Source organism: Sceloporus undulatus, chromosome 3, assembly GCF_019175285.1.
Source record: "Sceloporus undulatus isolate JIND9_A2432 ecotype Alabama chromosome 3, SceUnd_v1.1, whole genome shotgun sequence".
In the NCBI taxonomy this organism is placed as follows: domain Eukaryota; kingdom Metazoa; phylum Chordata; class Lepidosauria; order Squamata; family Phrynosomatidae; genus Sceloporus; species Sceloporus undulatus.
The window spans coordinates 48649936-48673347 of NC_056524.1; the positions used below are offsets into that span (position 1 = coordinate 48649936).

General features: G+C 38.9%; 1 protein-coding gene across 1 annotated transcript in view; it reads left to right on the forward strand.

Moving 5' to 3' along the window:
- The first annotated feature begins 8758 nt into the window (after nucleotides 1–8758).
- The window catches only part of LOC121925250 (T-lymphocyte activation antigen CD80-like), a 40493-nt gene continuing 25839 nt past the window's right edge, over nucleotides 8759–23412 (forward strand). The window contains exons 1-4 of the mRNA XM_042457146.1: nucleotides 8759–8771; nucleotides 10612–10729; nucleotides 14759–14827; nucleotides 16117–16226. Of these exons, the coding sequence (XP_042313080.1) occupies nucleotides 8759–8771; nucleotides 10612–10729; nucleotides 14759–14827; nucleotides 16117–16226 (310 nt within the window). The remainder of the gene's footprint in view (nucleotides 8772–10611; nucleotides 10730–14758; nucleotides 14828–16116; nucleotides 16227–23412) is intronic.

Sequence of the window (23412 nt, forward strand, 5' to 3'; positions counted from 1 at the left end):
AAGGAGGAGGAGCCCTCTCAGGACGGAGGCAGCGCCAGGGAGGAGGAGGAGGGCTCTAGGTCCCTCCAATGGCTGCTGCTGCTGTGTGCCTTCTTCTGGGAGCCATTTCCTCAGAAGGGACCTTGCCATGGTCTTCTTCTGAGGCTCCAGGTCACTCAGGCCCCAAACACACTCCTCTGTCCTGCAGAAATAATGATCCAGTCTGAAATAATTTGTTACTTGTTTTTATTTATTGTGTTTATTCACAGAACAGGAACTCAAGAGGCTAATAATAATAATAATAATAATAATAATAATAATAATCCACACGGTTGTTGTTATTGTTATTATTATTATTATTATTAAGCTTTATTTATAAATTTACAGCACTTTGTAAATAAAGCTTAATAACTGAATTATATATATATTTAATATTATATATTAAATAAAGATTAATAACAATAAGTGTGAATTATTATTATTATTATTATTAAGCTTTATTTATAAGCACTAAATTTACAGCACTTTATAAATAAAGCTTAATAATAATAATAATTCACATTTACTGTTATCACAACACATTATAAATAAATTTACAGCACTCTGTAAACAAAACTTAATAATAACTGAATTGTTATATATTATGTATAATATAAATATATATTAAATATTATATATTAAATAAATCTTAATAATAATGTAATTATTAATATTATTATTAAGCTTTATTTATAAAGCACTAAATTTACAGTGCTTTATAAATAAAGCTTAATAATAAAAATAATATTAATAATCCACACACTCTTATTACAGCGCTTTATAAATAAATGTACAGTGCTTTGTAAATAAAGCTTAATTATAACAGCAGTGAATTATTATATATTAAATATTATATAAAATATATATATTATTTTAAATAAAGCTTAACAATAATAATGTGTGAATTATTATTAGGCTTGATATATAAAGTGCTGTAAATTTGCAGTGCTTTATAAATAAAGCTTAATAATAATGATGATGATAATAATGTGAATTATTATTATTATTATTATTATTATTAAGTTTTATTTATAAAGCACTAATTTACACAGCGCTGTACATTTGAACAATTAAAAATAGGTAAGATAAAATGAACCCTCCTGCGGTGTACATTCTACAGGGAAAAAACTTAATACATATTAATATTCAAGCAATAAAATATAGCAAATTGCAGAAATAATCCACTCCGAGACAGCTTTAACTGCCCTGGCTCAATGCTAGGGAATTCTGGGAACACTGTTCCACTTGGACTGCTGCCGCACTGTAGAAATAAAGCTGTTTGGCACCACTTTAACTGCCCTGGGATTCTGGGATTTGTATTTTTGTGAGACAATTAGCCTTCTTTGTCAGAGAAAGTTCTGGAGTTTATCACACGGGAGGAATTTCTCTTAATTTCGAATGAAAAGAAAGTGGGGCCAGAACGCATTCATGTGAATTCGCTAGTTCAGAGAATTTTCGTGAATTTGAATTGCATTCGAACTGGCTTCCCATTGCCAGAAAATAGCTTGCCATTGCCCAAAATTGCATGTGATCACCTCTTACGCAATAACGTGAAACCCCATGATTGCGTTCGGACTGACTTCCCATTGCCCGAAATTGCGTGTGGTAGTCTATCACGCAATAACATTAAACCCCATGATTGCGTTCGGATTGCCATTGGATTATACTTCCTATTTCCCTTGTCTGATAAACTCCTCTGGTGCCACAATAAACAATTCCCAGGATTCCCTAGCACTGAGCCAGGGCAGTTAAAGCGGTCTCAAACTGGGTTATTTCTGCAGTGTGATTAGGACCCCAATGGGTTTCTATGCCTGAGCTGGGATTCAAACTCTGGTCTCCAGAGTCATAGTCCAGCTCTGAAACAGCTACTAAGATGACCCTAAGGCAAAGCTATCATTGGGGCTTTTGTGTGTGTGTGTGTGTGTTTTGGCAAGTTTCTTCCAAGGTTTTTTTTTTACTATGTCCATCCTCTGAGACTGAGAGAGTGTGACCCAGTGGGTTTCCATGCCTGAGTGGGGATTTGAACCCTGCTCTCCATAGTCCAACGCTGAAACCACTACACCACTGGTTTCTGGTTCCTCTCTACAGCACCTAAAAGGGTTTGGTTTGGTTTGGTTTGGCAAGAACGGTTGAAATGTGTTTTGGCTTTGCCTTCCCTTGAGGCTAAGAGAGTGTGACCCACTCAAGGGCACCCAATGGATTTCCCTGCCTCAGCGGGGATTCTAATCCCCACTTTAACTCCCCTGGTTCAGTGCTATGGAATTCTGGGAATGGTGGTTTGGTGAGATATATAGCCTTCTCAGTCAGAGAGCTCTGGTGCCCCAATGATCTATGAATCCCAATATTCCACAGCACTGAGCCACGGTGGCAGATGTGGACTCAAACCGGGCTATTTCTGCAGCATGAATGCAACTCTAGTCCAAAAACTCAAAGCAGTACACACACAATTGGCTGCACCACATGTACTTACAACTCTGGAAGTGGCTATCCCCATGGGTCTTCTCACAGTGAGTCCAGCAGGACAGCAAAGGCTTTCTTATCAAAGCAATTGGAGTGGCATGTCTGGAGTTTGCCCTCCCTATTAGTCAGCCAGTGATAGGAATGTGTGGGAAATTATGACAAGAGGTTCCCACATGAAATGAATCTCTTGGGGCCATGAGTCAAGCGGGGGCCGCTGAGAACAGCCGGAAGCCGAAAGTGCTGGCTCTGTGTCAATTGCACACACTGCCTGGCTTGGCACCTGTTGGTTTGCTTTATTTGATTTACAAATAAATAAACCCTTGGTATCCACTGGGGTTGTTGGCTCTCCTCTGTGTCCTGCAGGTGTGCAGCAACCAAAACAAACAAAATTGTGAGTTCCTGCATGGCAGGGGGTTGGACTGGATGGCCCTTGTGGTCTCTTCCAAATCTATGATTCTATGAAAAACTAGGCCCAAACAGAGGTGCCAATGTTCAGCACTGACTGAGGTGTTTGACCTCAACAGTAGCTCACAGCAGAGTGCAGAAGTACAACCCAGTGTGCAATATTTGGCAATAAAACACTGACCAACCTGAAATAAGGCACAGACACAGTTGAAATCTTCCAAAGTCTTTGGAGGCTTTCAGTGTCCTGTTGCAAAATATATACAAACTCTTTCCAACAGAAGCTCTGACTTTTGTCAACGACAATCCACTTCTACATTTGAAGTGTGGTAGATGAAGGCTATGCTGTGGATGTACCATATCTAGATTTCAGAAAGCTATTTGACAAGGTCCCCCACAGAATTCTTGAAAAAAGCTAGTAGAAGGCAGGCTACACAATGCTACTGTTAAGTGGATTTATAATTGATTGACCAGCTGAACCCAAAGGTGCTCAGCAATGGCTCCTCTTCATTCTGGAGAGAAGTGGCTTGTGGATTGCCACAGGGTTCTGTCCTGGGCCTAGTGCTATTCAACATCTTTATCAAAGATTTGGATGAAAGAACAGTGTATGCTTATGAAATCTGCAGATGACACCAAATTAGGAGGAGTAGCAAATACCACAGAGGAGAAGATCAAAATTCAAAATGACCTTAGAAAGCTAGGCCAAAACTAACAAAATGAATTTCAGGGGAAAATGTAAGGTACTACACTAAGGGCTGGAACAGACCAGCCCAAAGGGGTGATGCCTGCCCCTGAGAGAGCCAGACTGGGGCCATGGCAACTGCACACTTCAGCCCCAATCCAGCCAGTTTCTGCCCCAAATAGGAGCAGAAGTCAGCTCATGTTTGGGGCAGAAAAAAGCCAGGAAAAAATTCCCAAGATGCGGGAATCCAGCTGCTGTTGATTACCTTGGCATTTTGCATAAAGCCTCCTTGAACACCAGAGGCGTTTAGGCTTGTCGCTGGCTGAAGGTAGGTACTGTAGGTGCTGCTGTCCCTTCTCCCTCATCCATGATGACTGTAGGCTCTGTTGCTGGGAGGCTTAGCTCAGGGGTAGGCAACCTGCGGCCCGCGGGCCAGATGCAGCCCAGCGAGGCCTTGGGACCGGCCCCAGCCCGGTCCTGCCACCGATTGCCGCTGGGGCCTTTGGCCTATCAGGAGGAGGCAGGCAAGGGGTACAAGCGGGGGCAAGGGGGGCAATTGTCTATAGAAGCCTCAGAAACATGCATTTATATTAACATTTTTTTAAAAAATCAGCAAATTTATTAGTGTGTACTCCATTTTTTAAAAAAGTGTCCTCCATTTGAAAATTTTGTCCTACATTTGTCCCAGTTTATTTATTTATTTAATTTTTTTTTTAATTTTTTAATTATTTATTTTTTGGCTTCGGCCCCCAGTTGTCTGAGGGACAGCAACCCGGCCCCCGGCTCAAAAAGGTTGCCTACCCCTGGCTTAGCTACTGAGCCTCCTTGGAAGCCACAGGCTCTGCTGGAGCTGGCAGGGGCAAACTAGGGCCAGGTTCAGCCTCAGCTTCTGGCACAGCTCCAAGCTGAAGCTCTAGCTCAGCCTCCTTGTCCTCATAGTCCTCAGCCTGGCTGGGCATAACAGATTGTGTATTCCTGCAAGGGGTTGGACTGGATGGACCTTGTGGTCTCTTCCAACTCTAGGATTCTATGATCATTATAGCCTCTTGCATCACAAGGGTACACAATTCTACAACCACACAAACGTACTAGTTGTATGAGATACTGGAGTTTATCACACAGGAGGAATTTCTCTTAATTTCAAATGAAAAGAAAGTGGGGCCAGGACGCATTCACATGAATTCGCTAGTTCAGCGAATTTACGTGAATTTGACTTGTGTTTGAACTGATTTCCCATTACCCGAAATTGCGTGTGGTAGTCTATCACGCAATAACTTGAAACCCCATGATTGTGTTCAGACTGACTTCCCATTGCCCAAAATTGCGTGTGGTAGTCTATCATGCAATAACATTAAATCCCAAGTTTGCGTTTGGATCGCCATTAGATTATACTTCCAATTTCCCTTGTCTGATAACGTCCATAGCTTTGGTAGGACTGTAACCCTTTTTCATCCTGGTTGTTGTTGTTGTTATTGCTGTTGCTGCTGTTGCTATTGCTCTTGTTGTTCTTCTCTTCTTTTCATTCCCATATTTCGTGTTATTTCAACATAAAGTTTGAATTGGAAACTCTCTGGCTAAATTACGGTTTTTAAAATATATTACACTATACAAGTTGATGTAGAAAATAACTGGAAATCTGATCAATGGATCAATATTGCATTGCCATTAAGTTTTGCTAAAAGCTTTAAACAAGAAGATTAATTGATCATCTAGGATTAGGATGCTGTTAGAAAGAAAGTGTAAATAGGTCTTCCAGAGATTTTGTGGGAATTAAAACAATTAAGAAAGGAATCAGACTTGAAAGGCACATGCCAAGAAGCAAAACCACTAGGTCTTAACAGACTTGCTATCCTTTTCTGGGGGGGTGGAGGAACAAAGCTAACAAGTGTAGCTATGTAATGTGTTGATGGGGTGATGGTGAATATGTTTTCTCAGGAGGAAGACAGAAGAAAGCTGTAGTGACTTTCTTTAAATACAGTATGTGGGTGATTACTATTACTTTTAACGCTTTACGAAACGCTAAACTAGCAAAAATGAGAGCTCAACTCTGTATACATTTCCGAAGTTTCAAAGGTACATAACACATCAATGCAAAGAAAAATTGAAAACATTTAAAACTCAACCCCTAATCCATATTTTTAATGCAATAATTTCATATTGTGATTAAACCGGATAAATTTAAAAATCACAGTATTGAAAACATGTACACGTACACACACACACGCACAAGCAATTAAGCCCTTGATGAGAAGACTCCTAAAAACATCACTTCTAATATTATTGGTAAAGGTTAGCCATACAAATGCCCAATACAAAGAAATACCACACTTATCAGACATTCTTGTGAAGAATGATATCATACAGTAAAGATCTTGTGAGGGAAGAACTGAAAGACTAGTACTTTTGTTTAGTGAGGAACAAAGTGGTGTTCACCAGTGCTAAAAAAGGCAGGTATTTGGAGTGAGATGCTGTTCTCTGAGAAACCATATCAGATTAGTATCTATCTGATAAAGGGTGTAATTTGTCTGATTTACAACTTTTTACCAGCTGGAAAAAAGCTAGTTAGAACTTTGGTACAAAGAACAAATGAGTGTTTGTAACTGCTCTTAGCATCAAGAAAAAGCACATCTGAGTTTCCCAAGTCACTGTATGACAAAATAAATCTGAGGCTACTATTAATCACATTTAGAAAGTAAGTGTTTGAAATTTTTAAATTAGTATAAATGCAGCTATGCAAGATGATGTGCCAAACAGATTGACAGGGTTTTATAGACATGACATAAAATACGTAGAATAAAATCCCAGTAGCAATTTAAAGCTTGTTATTGTTCCCTGCCTATTACTTCCCTGTCCGACTCCCTACTGCACACTGAGTTTTCTGTTGCAATATATGTGCACTACATTGTGCATTTTCTAATAATCTTCCCTTGGAGTTCCATCAACACTGTATTTCCAACAAAACTGAATCTTTTGTACTTTTAGCCCCTCTCCAACTCCAGTACATCCAGCACTACCATGGCTGCATAATAATAATAATAAATAATAAATAGTTTATTTATAGCCCGCTTTTCCAATTTTTGATCAAAGCGGCGTACAAGTTTAAGTGAAAAATACATCAAGATAAAAACAATTAAAACAGTATCTAAAAACAATCACAATAACAATAAAAACAACAGGTTCAGCTGAATGGGGAAATCCATAGACATCACAAGGTCGTCAAACCGAGGGGGTGGAACTTAAACTAACATCTCATGGGGGAAAGGCTTGAGAAAAGAAAAAGGTCTTAAGGTTCTTTTTTAAAGTATCTAAAGATGTGGTGGAGCGGAGCTCATCTGGAAGATTATTCCATAGTCTTGGGGCAGAGATGGAAAAGGCCCGTAGCGAGGTCCTTGCATAACGTGCAGTTGGGACCTCTAGCAGATTCTTCCCTGCTGACCTGAGTGTGCGGGGCAGATTATATGGGGAGAGGCGGTCCTCCAAGTACCCTGGGCCCAAGCCATTTAGGGCTTTATAGGTGATAACCAACACCTTGTATTGAGCCAGGAAGCAAATAGGCAGCCAATGAAGGTCTTTCAAAATAGGTGTTATGTGGTCTGACCTGGAACCACCAGCAACCAATCTCGCTGCCATATTTTGCACTAGCTGTAGCTTCCGGGTTTGGTACAAGGGTTGCCCCATGTAGAGCACATTGCAGAAATTCAGTCGAGAGGTTACCAGAGCATGTACTATGGTTTCAAGGTCCCTCCGGTCCAGGTAGGGGCGCAGCTGGCGTATCAGCCGAAGCTGATAACAAGCGCTCCTGACCGCCGCATCCACCTGAGATGACAGCTGGAGCGACGAGTCCAGGAGCACTCCCAAGCTGCGAACCGAGTCCTTCAAGGGGAGTGTGACCCCGTTCAGGACAGGATGACAAATCTCACCACCCGGACCCGGGGAACCTATCACCAGTACCTCCGTTTTCTCTGGATTCAGACTGAGTTTGTTTTCCCTCATCCAGCCCATTACCGACTCCAAGCAAGCATTTAGACGAGAGATGCCATCCCTAGTCACTGCATCAGTCGGAGACACAGAGAAACATATTTGGGTGTCATCAGCGTACTGATAACCCCACGCCTCGTATCTCCGGATGATCTCTCCCAGCAGTTTCATGTAAATGTTAAATAGCATGGGGGACAGAATAGCTCCTTGAGGGACACCAGATGTTAGTTCCCCCTTATTGGAGCAAACGTCCCCCAGCTGCACCATCTGGAATCTACCCAAGAGGTAGGAATGGAATCACTGGAGTGCAGTGCCCCCGATACCTAACTCCCCCAGGCGTTCCAGAAGGATACCATGGTCAATGGTATCGAAAGCCGCTGAGATGTCCAAAAGCACTAACGGACACGCTTCCCCTGTCCATGCCCAGACGGAGATAATCGACTAAGGTGACCATGGCAGTCTCAACTCCTTAGCCCGCCCGGAAGCCGGTTTGAAATGGGTCTAGAAAATCTGTTTCATCCAAGATCGATTGAAGCTGGAAAGCGACCACTCTCTCGATCACCTTCCCCAAAAACGGCAGCAGTGAAACAGGCTGATATTATGTATCAGGGGGTCTAAGGAGGGTTTTTTTAGCAGGGGTTTCACCACTGCTAATTTCAATTTAGATGGAAACTGTCCCTCACTTAGAGATGTAATAATTATGCAGTGCAACATAGTGGGGTCACCAATGTGGTTATTTTCTCTGGTATTCCCTGGTTGCACCGAAAAGGTCAACAAAGTAGATTATGAAATAGCTACTTCCTTTTTTTAACCATGATCCATATTTTGCATTTTGGAGAATCAGGAAGTGCTAGTAAATGTCACAAGAGGAACAGATACAGGTAGATAACTTTACTAACAAGCTAGTTTCAGCAAGCACTAATAATAGGCATAATCAGTCCAAAACTGAAACACTTATAAAATCCTATGATTTTTATCAGTATGTATTTAAACATGGCTGTAGGACTTAACTGCAGATGTGACATGAACCAGTTAAAGTTGCATCTTAGATTTTTTTTTCTTCTTCTAGATAACAATTGCTGCCATGTGGAGTAACATTTGAAGGGATTTTGGCATGTGCGGAAGTGGGTTCAACCCTTCTTCCTCCTGACCCCCCTCCCTCCACACAGCCGTTATTCATTGTTCAGAAAGGATGGTCCTGTTAGCACCAGTAAGGCAATGCTGTCTGTAGGTAAGTAACTGCAGTGTTCTAGGAACTAGTCACATTGGTATCACAGCATGGGAGGAAATGGTTGGACTCCAGTTCCCCATATGCCCTTTTCAAGGTAAACAGCAGTTATCATGTAGAAGAAACATAAAAGACACAACCTTAAATGTTTAGTCTCACATCTCATTTGATTCTCACACTTAAAATAAAACCAATGAAAAATATGATTAATCTGGCCTGCGTAATACCTGTTATTTGTGTTCCAGCATTTTGCCAAATATAACTGAAGCCCTGTCTAAGAATGACACAGGTATATCCACACTGCACAATAATAGCACATGGTGTAGTGGATTAATGACATGGAATGAAGAACCATATGAAGATAAACCCCAATTTTTAGAAAGCCAGGTGAAAGCAGCACACAGAGAAATTGGAAAGAATAATCAGCAGGAACAGACAATACCCCAGTTGAACTGCTTCAGACCACATAAACAGAATCAAGTCCAGTGTTAAGTAAAATATACCAACAAATATGGAAAACAAAACAGTTGCCAATAGACTGAAAACAATCAACATAGATCTCTGGTCCAAAACACACTGCAGAAATAATCCAGTTTGAGACCACTTAAACTGCCCTGGCTAGGGGGTTCTGGGAACTGTAGTTCTGCGAGACATTTAGCCTTCTCTCTCAGAGAGCTTTGGTGCCACAGTAAACTACAATTCCCAAGATTCATTAGCAGTGAGCCAGGGCAGTTAATGCAGTTTCAAAGTGGATTATTTCTGTAGTGTGTTTTGGTCCTCTGTCCACAAAAAAGGAGACGCAAAAGGCTGCAGCAACTATAGGACCATAGCATTAATTTCCCAATCATATATGAGGAGAAAAATTCCAGAAGTGCAAGAAGGGCTCAAGAAAGGGAGAGGCACTAGGGAACACACTGCAAACATATGATGGATAAAGGAGCACAACAAGGAATTCCAGAAGCAAATAAGCATGTGCTGTGTAGACTATAGCCTTTGACTGCATAGACTACAAATAGTTATGGAATGCTCTCAAATGGGAATGCCACTCCATCTGATAGTCTTGATGGAAAAATCTGTACTTAGGACAAGAAGCTTCTGTAAGAACAGCATGATTTCCAGTTGGCAAGGCGGTCAATAACACTCACTGCTGTCATGCGTGACTGGGATTCATTTCTTTTTTTATTATTTCATTTTTATTAATATTTTTAAATTTTACAATACAAATTATTACACTTTCTTCATACTTCATTTCTCTATTAATGTCTGAGACCTACCTTTCTGTATTCAGTGTGTTAGCCCTTCCAAAGCATAAATGGCTATGCTAGGGAAACTTCTTTCCATGCAGTTATGCTTATATCTCCTGAACTTCTATTATAAGGAGTTGGTTACCATTTTTAGATGAGAACATACTCAGACGGGGCATAGTACAGTGTTATACGCTGGGGTTTGGTTCCAAGGTCTTCTGTGTATAACAAAATCCATGGATGCTCAAGTCCCATTAAATATAATGATATAGCAAAATGGTTTTCCCTTATAAAAAATGGAAAATCAAGGTTTGATATTTGAAATTTATACTTTTTTTTAACATTTACAAACCGTGGATGCATGAATCTGGGTATAAAAAATCTGTGTATAAGAAGGGCCGACTGTATAATGCAGCACCTCAGGATTCTGCCATCACAACGTTTTGTATTTCCAAACTAGGCTTCAGTCACACAAAATTATTAACATCTAATAAATCCTGAAACAAGGCACTACACTTTCTAGTGTGGAGAAGATTTGTATTTGTTTGTTTTTAAAATTGTATCACAAACTGTTGTTTCCATTCTTATTGGTTAAAAAGAAAAAGAAGTAGATGTGCTGCTACGTTATTTCATCTTGGAGTATGACCTCTGTCAAATCAATTTGAAAGTCTGGAGCAGAGAGGGCACTGGTCAGAGGGAGCAGCAGGAGCTGGATATGTAAGGGAGCAGGGGTAGAAGACTTCTAAAATAAATATTGTTGAAGATTACCATGAACTGTAAGTCATTCTAGATAACAGCAATCTAATAAGCTAATAAGAAGAGTCTCTGGAATTTCTGTGCCAGAAGGGGAATAGAAGGGGAGGGGGGTACTTCTGTAACCCTATCAGTTCCATGAAAGCTGCTTTCTTTTGTTTGTGATTGGTGCTGTTTTGGTCATAATGGTTTTCTTACTCAAGATAACTAATTAGTATATAAAGGGAACTGCAGAGGACTGCATTTCAGAAGACCTCATAATATTTATAGAATCCTAGGAGGAACCACAAGGGTCATCCAGTCCAGCCTACTGCTAGACAGGAATGCATAACTAAATTGCCCCTGAAAGATGCCCACCCAACCTCTGTTTAAAGAACTCCAACATAGAGAACCCACTGTGCTCTGAACAGTCTATTCCACTGTCAAACAGCTCTTACAACAACAAAAAAAGTTATTTCTAAGGTTTAGGTAAAATCTCTTTGCCTATAATTTGAATCCATTGGTTTGTGTTCTAGGAGATTATCGCATACCTTTTTTTGCCTGATCTGGGCATGGACTGGGCACAGGCTTAAATGGGTGAAAGCAGATCTTATCACATGACTCTGTGCCCAACTCAGCCGCATCACGAACGTGATCCAGACTCCTGGCATATGTTTCTGGTGAATGGGAAAGTATTGTTCTTCAAAATGTCTGGTAGGAGTCCACCAGGAGTCCAGATTGGATATATAGTGCAGCTGAGTTGGGCATGGAGGCATGCAATAAAATCCATTTAAAACCATTTAAGCCCATGCCCAGCCCATGCCTGGATTGGGTGGGGGAAAAGTGTGATAATCTCCCTATTCTCGGGAGCAGCAAAAAAAAAGCTGTCTTCATCTGCTACATGACATCCCTTTGGATACTTAAAGATAGTTACCATGTCACCTCTCATTCTTCCCTTCTCCAAGTTAAACATAATGAGCACCTAAGTCATTCCTCATAAACATTAGTTTCCAAACTTTTGATCATCCTGGTTGCTCTTTTCTGGACACGTTCCAGTTTGTCAGTATCCTTCTTGAACTGTGGTGCCCAGAACTGGAAACAGTATTCCAAGAGAGGTCAGACCAGAGTGCCACTACTACTTCCCTTGATATGGCTCCAACTCAGCCAGCCCAGAATTGTATTGGCTTTTTTGGCGTCTGCGTCACACTGTTTACTTGTATGTAGCTTAAGGTGCTATTGTTTTCTTTTACGGTTTAGACTGGACTTTCAATTAGAAAGCTGCTCCTTATGGTTGTGCATTATTACTGCAGTGTGTACTTGTTGCTGAGAAGAATTTTATTTCCCTGCTGCTTCTACTTACTTTGGTTTTTGTATTTAACATTTTTAACTGGTGAGATTATTGCTTTTAATTTTCAGTTTGCGAGTGTCTATGTATTTAACTGAGAAACAGAAAGTAGGATCTTCCATGTCCTTCTTTTAAGAAGGTTTTCAAAATCTACCAAAACATCTGATATCAAAGTGAGTATACCCTATTGATGATAAAAAAATTTCCAAGCATTTTCACAAGTACTGCTGTAAACAAACAGTTCATTAGAATGGTGTGTGATTTTCTGAAAAGTTTTTATTTTCTGTAACTTGATTTTAAAAAACAAAAATAAAAACTCTCCCAAGTATTCCTAATGATTTCTCATCTTCCTCTTTTTTTTCTATTGTTCTTAAACTACATACTTCCCTTTTCGAGCTAAATGCATATAAACTTCTTTAAAAAAATAAAGTCTTAGTCTGAAAAGTTGAAGCCAGTTCTTTTGGCTTTTTCAAGAAAAAATATCAGAGGTTACCCAAACAGTCTGTACTGGAGTCCTCAAAACATTTCACCCCTTGAATGTGGGCTACACACAGATAAAATTACAGCGAGGCAGTCAAGCATGGAATGAGTTTAATAGTCTTCAGGAAAGAGAATTAAAAACCAAACAAACACTTTAATTTTTGCAAGCACAGCTTGGCGGTAATGGGGAGGGTCACATTTCCAGTTCATTGTCAGTGAAATAATGCTCAGATACTACCTAAGCTTCTTAGCCTGGAAAAACAACAAATTCAAAGAAACAGGGTTGTCAGTACTGGATGAGACAGAAGAGAAAAACATTCCTCAGATCAGATTATAGCACCAAACCATAGCAAACCATGAAAGGGGCACCACCCAGCCACAGAAGACAATGTGTCCTTTGGGGATTCCCAGTTTTGGGGGGAAAAAACAACCTTGAAGATCTGACAAGTATATACTTTATGTGTGGACTCCAGGGAATACCAGGTGCTGTAGGCTATATTGTAGAGAAAGTCAACAGCAAACCACCTCTGAATATTTTTTGCCTAAGAAAACACTATGAAATTCATGGGGTCACCTAAAGTTGATAGGCAACTGGAAAGCACATACCCACATATGGGGACAGAGAGAGGAAGAGGAAGAAGACTGATGTTGCCTCCCATATATATAGAGAAAGTTATTCTTGGTGATTAAGGCCCAGTACAGACTGGCAGGGAGCAGCATGTCTGTGCTGATTCTAGGGTTCTGGAGCGCACACTAACCACACTCTCCAGAACCCTAGTCCATACAGACTCTGTCATCATGGCGGCCTTCTGTCCACACGGCGGTTGCCATGATGACATTGCCGCCGCACAGTGTCCGGACGTCACTTCCAAGAATTGATGTCATGGTGGTGCCCTTTCCTCTTTATGGTGCCACAAAATAGAAGCTGCTTAGAGCGGTTTATTTTTGGCAGCACATCGGTGCCATGTGGTGTGGCTGCTGCGGCACTGACAAGAGAGAAAGACGGGTGGCATGGAGCTGCCCATCTGTACCATGCCTAACTACATCTTTCTGGAATCCCTCTGGGGGCCCTGGCCAGTACTGCAGCCACAAAGTTGTGAGTTCAGTCCTACAGGGCTCCAGGTTGACTCAGCCTTCCATCCTTTCATAGGTTGGTAGAATGAGTACCCAGCTTGTTGGAGACAATTGTCTAACACATTGTAAACTGCATAGTGAGTACTTAGTTCACTATGAAGTGGTATAGAAATGTAAAGTGCTATTGCTAGCCAGAACAAACTTGTCATAAGTGCTGTTTGTTTGTTTGTTTTTACTATACTAAAGAAAACCTTATCTGGATCTAGCAGCTTTCTTTCAAGTATACCTTCATGCTTAACAGCTATTCAAGGCCACCTCAGATCCAGTTCACTGTTGTTTTTAACTGAAGAAGGCAGACGTTTTAGTCTTTTATTCATTCATTTATAAAGTTCTGTTTGTTAATCAATATAATAAATATATATTTGGAACTCTTTCATGTAGGGACTTTTCCTTTCACTGTTGTAAAGCATAATTCACACTGATCATAGCAAATAACAAACAAAAATTAATGCCTCCATTAAAAAATAAAAAGCCTTTACAACTAAATAGAATGTGTTGATTTCTTGGTGGCATGTTATTCCTTTTTGACAGATGAAATTTTGCCATTATATAGAAAGGTAAGCTCTTACTTATACTTGATATAAGCCTCCCTTGAGTCTGCACTGAATTGCATTTTGGGAGAAAAACAGGATATAAATCCAATAAATAAATACCTAATGGTCTAATGTTGAAGGAAGGAAGAATGGTAAACAACAATAGTTATCAATTTAAATACCTAACACAAGAATATGGAAATGTGGCAGGGCTATGTTTAATAAGTCGGTATTATATTTAGTCACTGTTTCTTTTAAAGACCATTTAAAGAAAGTTTCCTAAAGATCTTGCTGCGGTATTCAGAATGTAGCCTGCCGATCTGCTGTTTCTTTGGTGAAATAGAAAGTGTCATACAGCTGGGAACGAGGATAAGTATGTTTTTTTTTTCAAAGTTCGGAAAAAGGAAGTTGTGAGGGCGGTGACGTTTGGCTCAGCTTAAGCTCCTGTAACTCATCTTTCTGTACAATCACAGGTTAAGAATGAGCAACTGGTAGAGCTTTGTGGTCATTGGCCTGATGAAGATTAGTGCTCACTGAAGGAAGAAACATCTGCTCAGTATGCAAGTCATTCATCTCAGGTTTCTGCTTATTGTAAGTTTTCATTAAAGGACCTTCTTGCTTCCTTTTTTTTTTTTTTTTGATTTGCCAGCTTTCGTACAGATTGAGTAGATAGCTTGCTTCTAATGACACTGAGAAATATAAGGAGTGAAATCCTTTTAATGTTTCATTTTTTCTTCTTCTGAAGCTTTGATTCTTGTTCTTTTGTCTGAAGAGACGGCTGGTAATGTGAAGAAATAACAAGGCTGATGGGACAGGAAAGCTGGCGTAGCAAGAAATAACCCATTGGGGACTGTCTGTATAGTCCAAATAGTTGCTGAAAGAGAAGCATTGCATCTCTTTTGCACTGTATCTGCTTTTCCTCCCCCTCTCCCAGTCTGCTAGCATTGCACTGGTGGAGTTTAAATGCTTTAAACATGGAATGGCACTCACAAATTGCTTGGTCTAACCACTTGCCATTAAGCAGGAACATTTGGAAGCCTTCAACAGAGGTGGCTTGTTAATTTGTTCTAATAATGAGCTTGAAATTTAGAGGTCTTCATCCCCATCCGCATCCCAATCTTTCAATCAAATCTACACTGGTATTTTACTCTTATTGGATATAATAAATAATTGTTCTTCCTTTTTGTTCTGAGGCATCGTTCATGTATTTATAAATTCCTGACAGGCCCTCTTCTTTTATTTTCCCTTAGGTCTTTTTACTTTTCCGATTATGTATTTCATTTTACATCCTTTATCATTCTTCCAGTTGGAACTCTTCTAACTTGCTGGTAGTCTATCCTGGTGAAATAGCAACTAAAAATAGCTCTCCTCCTCCTACAGATACACAGTTTCTTTACCATGTTTCTGGAGTCTTGTACCCAAAAGCTATTGGAGTCTTGTTTCTGGAGTCTTGTACCCAAAAGCTATGACATAATTTTTTGCCATACAGCATCACCTGTTCACTCATGCTCATGTCACCTAAAGCCGTCTTGGAAATGTAGTTATTTATCCCTTGATCTCTCGTCTCCTGCTGTTTGTATATCTGTTATTTGTTTTTCTTGCAAGCATAGTTGTGTATTTCCTATTTTCTGCGTCCCTTAACAATATATTTCATCAGTATTGTAGGTTTTTTAATGTTATATATTTAGCGTTCAGAAGGCAACAGAAAGTTTCAGATAGCTGTATTCCACTGGAAGGGGGCCTTATGTTGAATTTACAAGTAATAAATAAATACGGTCAGGGTTCTGGAATATGTCAGATTGTTACTGTCTGTGAATTTAGATGGACCATCTTTACTGTTTTTTCCTGTAACTTCTTACTGTTTTGCTGCTTTTGTCCAGGTACAGTAAAGAAATAGTGCATACACAGAAGACAGAACAAATGTTTTCCAGATCCATTCTAATGGTGATTCTCTGGCTTAGCCTTTTTGTGCTTCAGTCTGATACCTCAGGTAAGCACAATAATTCATTGTGTGTTCATTATAATACAAGAGCATTCCCTTAACTTCTTTGCTTACTTCCAATAAGAGCTGGTACTTTTTGAAAAGTGACTAATACTGTATCTGCTACTGAGTTGAATGCCATGGGTCATCCAAGCAGGATTGAGCTGCACCGTCTGGATTTCCTATTTGAATCTCGTATTTACTGTGAAGTGGCTAAGGAACATGACTAGTGATTGGCCATGAACTTGCCAGTGGCATTAGTCAAGCCATTGACTGTCAGTCTTCTCTTTGCAATATAAAGATAGGATGGGTTGGATGGCTTTGTTATAAGAACATTTCTTTGCCACACACAGCATCACCTGTTCACTCATGCTCATTTTTAAATCGCCTAAATCCATCTAGGAAATTTAGGTTTTATGCCACCAGGCCTTCACATGACATGGATGCTGCTTTGTTTTTGTTTTACAGAGTTTAAATTTTAAAATTTTAATAATGTAATGTTTTTAATTGTTTGAATTGTTTAATTGTATTTAAACTTTGTATTTTAAATGTTTTATACTGTTTTAACTTGGACTGTTTTAGATTTATTGGCCGCCTTCAGTCCCTGAACTGGGAGGAAGATGAGATATAAATAAATGGAATAATAATAATAATTTATCGTATATTGATTTGATTTGATTTGATTTACAAATATATATAAACATGCTTTTCTTCTAATGCTTTCAAAGTATTACTGCAATAATCATGAAACACAAAATATAAACTATACATAAAATCAAAATACAACAACTATATCTATGCTTTAATGTAAAGTGTTTCTTTCCCATCTGTCTATTATGATATCCCAATCCATATGCTTGATTACACAGTCATCAATTTTGGTGTGTTATCTAATAGGAAAAAACCAAAGTCAATAATCAAGTTTTGGAATTGTTAGCTACTTGGTGTATCTCCCACACAAATACTTTATATGATGTGTGTGTGTCTGAGAGAGTGCTTTAGATATAGAATATTTGGTGTGGGGGAAAAATAGTGATTTTAAATGCTACCAATCAAACTTTGTTTCATTCAAATCATAAATGAAATCATCAATATCAACCCAAGTAATTTTTTAGTTAATTCCCAACTATATTAGGAAGTCTGTCTGTTGTGTGACTTCAAGTTATTTCCAACTTACAAGAACCCTTAGGTGAAACTGTCATGGTGTTTTCTTGGCAAAATTTGTTCAGAGGTGGTTTGCCATTGCCCTCACCTGAGGCAGAGAGGACGTAACATGCTGAAGTGGATTTCATGGCCGAGCAGGGAATCAAATCCTGGTCTCCTGGGTAGTAGCCCAACACTCAAACTATAACACATGCACCTAAAAGTAAGGATTGTCAAATCATGTCTGATATCAGAGTGTTCCTCTTAGTGGGCACTGCTATTCCAAATGGTTTGCTCTAAATAGATGTGGAGTGGACCTCTGGAGCGTGGTATGGGAAGGTTTTTCATAGCCAAATGGTTTGATAAGGTAGATAAACCCCAGGTTGTTTGGGGTTTTGTATATACATTTCTATAGAACTTAGACATAGCCTTCTACCAATTAGTTTGAATGGCTGAAACAGTTGATATTTTAACATCAATATGCAGCTTGTCATTAAAGCCAGCCTCAGTACTAGAAGACTAGAAAGTAGCACATGTAATACTGATTTCCAGAAAAGAAAAGAAAAGAATTCAAGAAATTTCAGACCAGTTACCTTAACATTTGTTCTAGCTAAATTGTTAAAGGGGATTGTTGGAGATAAAATTATCAAGCATAAAGAATCTCATCTAACTGAGGAAAAATCAGCATGGCTTCAACAAAGGGAAATCCCATCTAGTTGACATTTTGGAATTTTTTTGGAATTTTTTGAGATTGTCTGTAAACATGTGGATGAAGTAATCTAATTATTGTATTTTTAAATCTTGATGCATTTTTGTTACAGTGCTTCACCAAGAAGTCTTGAGTAAATTTAGCAGTAATATGCAGGAGAGTGCATACACACACAAATGTGTGTACTGGTAAATAAATAGGTGTGACTGAACAGTTCTCACAGTGAAGGAAAGTAAGAAGTATCCTTAAAGATTTGTATTGTTTGGGACCCCTGTTATTTTACATAATCTGGATTTAGAGGTGATCAGTGAAGGTGTGACATGCATAGATTACACTGAGTTATTCAGAATGGTGAAAGCCCAGGCAGATTGCAAAGAGTTTCAAAACAGTTACGGTACTACAAGCATGTTAAATAGGTCAAAAGAAAAAGGCTTCACATAATTGTATATCAACACATGTGAGAGATGATCTCTTCACATATATATTGATGGGGTTATTGAACAGAAAATAGGTAATCATTGTACCAGTGCAATAGCTTGTGGATCTCTATCGAATTATATCCATAGTTCTATCAACACAGGTCTTCATGTGGGCTCAAAAGAGTGGTCTGCTTGCTTGTTGTTGTATGCCTTCATGTTGTTACCAATTTATGGCAACCCTAAGGTGAACCTATTATTGGATTTTCTTGGTAAGATTATTCAGAGGGGGTTTGCCATTGCTTTCCTCCGAGGCTGAGAGAGTATGACTTGCTCAAAGTCACCCAGGGGGTTTCCACGGCTAAATAGAAATTTGACTCCTGGTTTCTCAGGAGTCCAACCCTCAAATCATTATGACACACTGGCTGTTGCTGTACCGTAATCCTATAATTGAGTCAGGATTCTGATTTGATAATTGCTTTTATTGTTCCTACTGTGTTTATACAGAGAGAGTTATTTTAGGTTTTGTTGTATGCTGCATAAAAGGCACGTTATGAATTTTTAAAGGAAAAAAAATATAACAAACCATTCATCTTAATCATCAACTCACGTGAAAACAAGTTCTTTTAAAGATATTAATAAGAAAGGAATTGAATATACAACTGCCATTATGTCATATAATAATAATAATAATAATAATAATAATAGAGGTCAGAGTACTAGAGAAAGACTTGGAAAGTCGAGGTTCTAATCCCTATTTTGTTGTGAACCTTAAACCAGTCATTGTCTCTTAATTGTGATCTGCCTCACAAGATTGTCATGATGCTAAAGTGTGCAAGAAGAGAGCCATGCATGCCACCTTGAAATTGGTGGAAGAAAGGCAAGATACAGTATAATTGTAATTAATGTGTATATGTATGTGTCTTCAGCTTGTCTGTCAATTTATGGCAACTCCATGAATTTCCTAGGGTTTAACTAGGCAAAGAATACTTAGAGGTGGTTTGCTAATCCTTCATTAAATAGTGGCAGAGGACAAATATCCCATAGCTCAAGTGCAGGCTTTTTCCTGTGTGTCCTGATGCTGTGCCATTCTCTGTTGTGGATGTTGAAATGACAGTGGACGTTATCAGACAAGGGAAATTGGAAGTATAATCCAATGGCAATCTGAACTCAATCATGAGGTTTAATGTTATTGCATGATAGACTACCACACGCAGTTTCGGGCAATGGGAAGTCAGTCCGAACGCAATCATGGGGTTTCATGTTATTGCGTGAGAAGTCATCACACACAAATTTGAGCAATGGCAAGCTATTTTCAGGCAATGGGAAGGCAGTTCAAACGCAATTCGAATTCACGTAAATTTGCTAAACTAGTGAATTCACGTGAATGTGTTCTGGCCCCATTTTCTTTTCATTCGAGATTAAGAGAAATTCCTCCCGTGTGATAAACTCCAAAGATATAGGAATCAGGAAAGGATGTTCCGTATCTCAGCTCAGGCATCTGTAGAATGTAGACTTTTAAAAGATAGATATTTTAGTAACTTTTGATGAATGTGGAAAAAGAGTTGCTTAATTAGAAATTGTAACTAAAACAGCAAGTAATTATTGTAAGACTTTGGAATGATAAGCATAACTCTTCACTTTTAAAAGTTACTTTTAAAACTACATCTTCCCTTCCCTGTTCTTTTTTTAGCTCTTTTTCATTTGTTGTTTACTAATGTCAAGTTGACTTTTATTTATGGTGGCCCCATGAGAGACCTCCCTTACTAAGCATGGTTGTCTTTTTTGGTAAGTCATCGTGTTTTTTCATGATATGGCCAAGGCATGACAGCCTCAGTTTAGAGACAGAGCCACGTTAGTCTGGAACATCAGTATGCAAAGAGATCTTGTAGCACTTTGAAATGAACTGTGCAAAAGAAGTTGTAGCATAAGTTTTTGTAAGCTTGCATCTGAGGAAGCAGACTAAGTCTATGAAAGCTTATGCTACAACTTCTTTCACACAGTTAGTCTCAAAGGTGCTACAAGATCCCTTTGCAAATAGTCTCAGTTCAGTCATCTTGGCTCCTAGAAAGAGCTCAGGCTTAATTTATTCTGGAACCCATTTATTTGTCTTTTAGCAGTCCACAGTATTCACAGAATTCTTCTAGCACCATATTTCAAATGAGTTGATTTTCTTCCTTTCAGCTTTCTTCCCTGTTCAGCTTTTACAACCATACATAAGAATGGGAAATACAGTTGCATGGACAATCCTAATTTTAGTATCAAACCATACAGCTTTACACTTCAGGATCTTGTCTAATTCCTTCATAGGTTTCCTTCCAAGACTTAGTTGTCTTCTTATTTCTTGACTGGTGGAACATTAAGAACTTCCTTCACTAGCTTCACTATGAAGTTTATCTTTATGAAGCTTATCTTTCTTATGAAGTTTTGTATCCTAGCAGGACCATAAAAATAATTTTAATAATTATAATTATAAGATTCTTAAGCCTCCAAGTGTGAAGAAATTATTTTTCTTTACCATCACCTTACTCTTTTTCTGTTGATAAAATGAGATCTCAAAAGGTTTCCTATGTTGTTTTATTACTGAAAAGGAGATCTAACTCTGATTAGTGTCTGCATAAAAGAGATTCTGATGGGAATGTAGATAACCCCTTGCCACTGGCATGGCATTTGGGTTGGTCTTCAGGATAGAAACTCCCACTATGCAGAATGAAGAGGTGAGTCACCAAATGAAGCAGAGTTAGGTCACCATATGTCAAAATAACATATGCTGCCATCTAAAGAAAGTGTTCCCCATAATAGTTATTCAGTGTAAAGTATAAAATTATCTAATGGCCTATTATGGCATACCAAGCCATAATTTAAAATGACATTCATATCACTGATTTTTACCTGGCTACAGTATTTCGATCATGTCTTGCCAAGTTGTAAGGAAAATTATATTTCATTACTTATACCTGATTAGAAATTTTCAGAAGCAGTGGAGTGAAGCACTTTTTCTCAGAAGAGACATGGAACCAGAAAAGAATACTTGCCCTTTCTATGAAGGGGCAAGTGAGCTTCTGGAGTGGAAGGTGGGATCCTTCTGTCACATATTACACTTTCTCTTTATACAGAAAGCCTGTGCTTTTTCATATTATGTGAGCAGCCTTAAGTCCAATATAGGAGAAAGGTGGAGTAAGAAATAAATAAATAAAATCCTTACATTTACAACCACTCTATCTTCCTCATTCTGTCAAGGTGCACTGATGAGTTCACGGAGAGGGAGATTCTCATTACACGCTCTCAGGATAAACAGGTTGCCCTTACAATCTTGGGCATAACATGGGCACATAATTTTTAGGATCCATGTTTAGCTACCTTTGCCCTTACCTTAATGCTGTTAATACCTCACAACTTAATAGGATATATTCAATGAGCAGCTCAGCTAGTGACCATTGCACAGCATTGTGATTCTTACAGTGATCCTCTGGTGAAACACTGGAATGGAAAGGTCAAAACTTCGTTGTGACATAGGTTTGGCACATTCTGTTCAGTTTTCATCTTTGTCTTACAAGCTCTATTTTCCCCTTTAATAAATCATGTACATTATGCTATGCTGTAATGTGGGGGGGGCAGACAACAAAGGAGTCTGGGAGAATTATTAAGATTAACCAAATAAATGCATACAGAATATTTCTGTATTTAAGAGGAAAGAATAAAAAGGTTAAGCAAATGAACACCTAAAGATTGAATGTTAGCTATCAAATGTCAAATGTTAATACTGAGTATGACATTATTGATAATTTTAGATTTTTGTATTTTCTCAATGTATATTAATCACACTGATAATCTTTAATAACAGAATGTCAAATAATTCCTTTGTCTGTCCCTGAGACTATGAAACCTAGATATCTGAAACTACATATTGATATTAAGGGGCTCCTGGTTTGTGTTGTGTTGTGTTATTCCCCCCCCCCCAATGGATTTAAGTGTAATCAATTAAAATGGTCTGTAATTTGCTGTTCCAACTCTAGTCATTAGGTGGCAGACTTCCATAACTTTCTCTAACAAACAAACAGCAGAGAGGGAAAGAGAACACTTATCCAGGTGAGTGAGGTAAAAGGGGGGGAAAGACCACTGGGATGGGGACTACAGAGTTACTAACTATTGAAAAGCTGGGTATATCTGTGAATATTTAAATTAATAACTCATCAAACTGTACAAAAATACACTGGTGCTACTTACAAATGAAAGAAAGGCTTACTAGCTATAGCATTCTGTTTAGAACTTCAAAGCCTCCATAAGTCTCCCATTCTCTCTGGAATCTATTCTATTTATACTTGTTTTTTCTTGATTCATATGGACAGACCATCCAATAAGACTCTTCCAAATACTACAGAGAGAGAGAGAGAGAGAGAGAGAGAGAGATCATGTGTTGGTAAAACTACTCAGCCTCTTAAACTTCACATAGTTTAGAGCCTACCTTCATCTCATTCCAGCCATGCCTGATTCACATGTCCCCCAGCAGCTTCTTTTAGCACATCCAGTTTAACTGTCTGCTAATGTTAATGGTGGTTTGAAAGGTTACAAACAGGAGCAGGCTATCAAGATGCTTTGGCTTACAACACCATTAACTGCACTCAGCTTACCCCAGCAAAGGGTGGTGGGCTGAAGGCCCAAATTCTCCTCAGTCCTGGACATCAGTATGGGAAACATACAGAACCATTGGATTCACCAAGGCTTCAGGCTCCCCAGGGACATGGTCATATCTGGTACTAAAAAAATGCAGTACATCTGGTACTAAAAAATATCTACCAAGCACCTGACCTATAACTGACTAGCAAGCTATTACCATCAGGGCTGGTCACAACTGGTGTAGACCTGAGTTACTTGAAATCTGGTCCTGTAAAACTTTGAATTTTACATTGAGACCCAGATTATAACT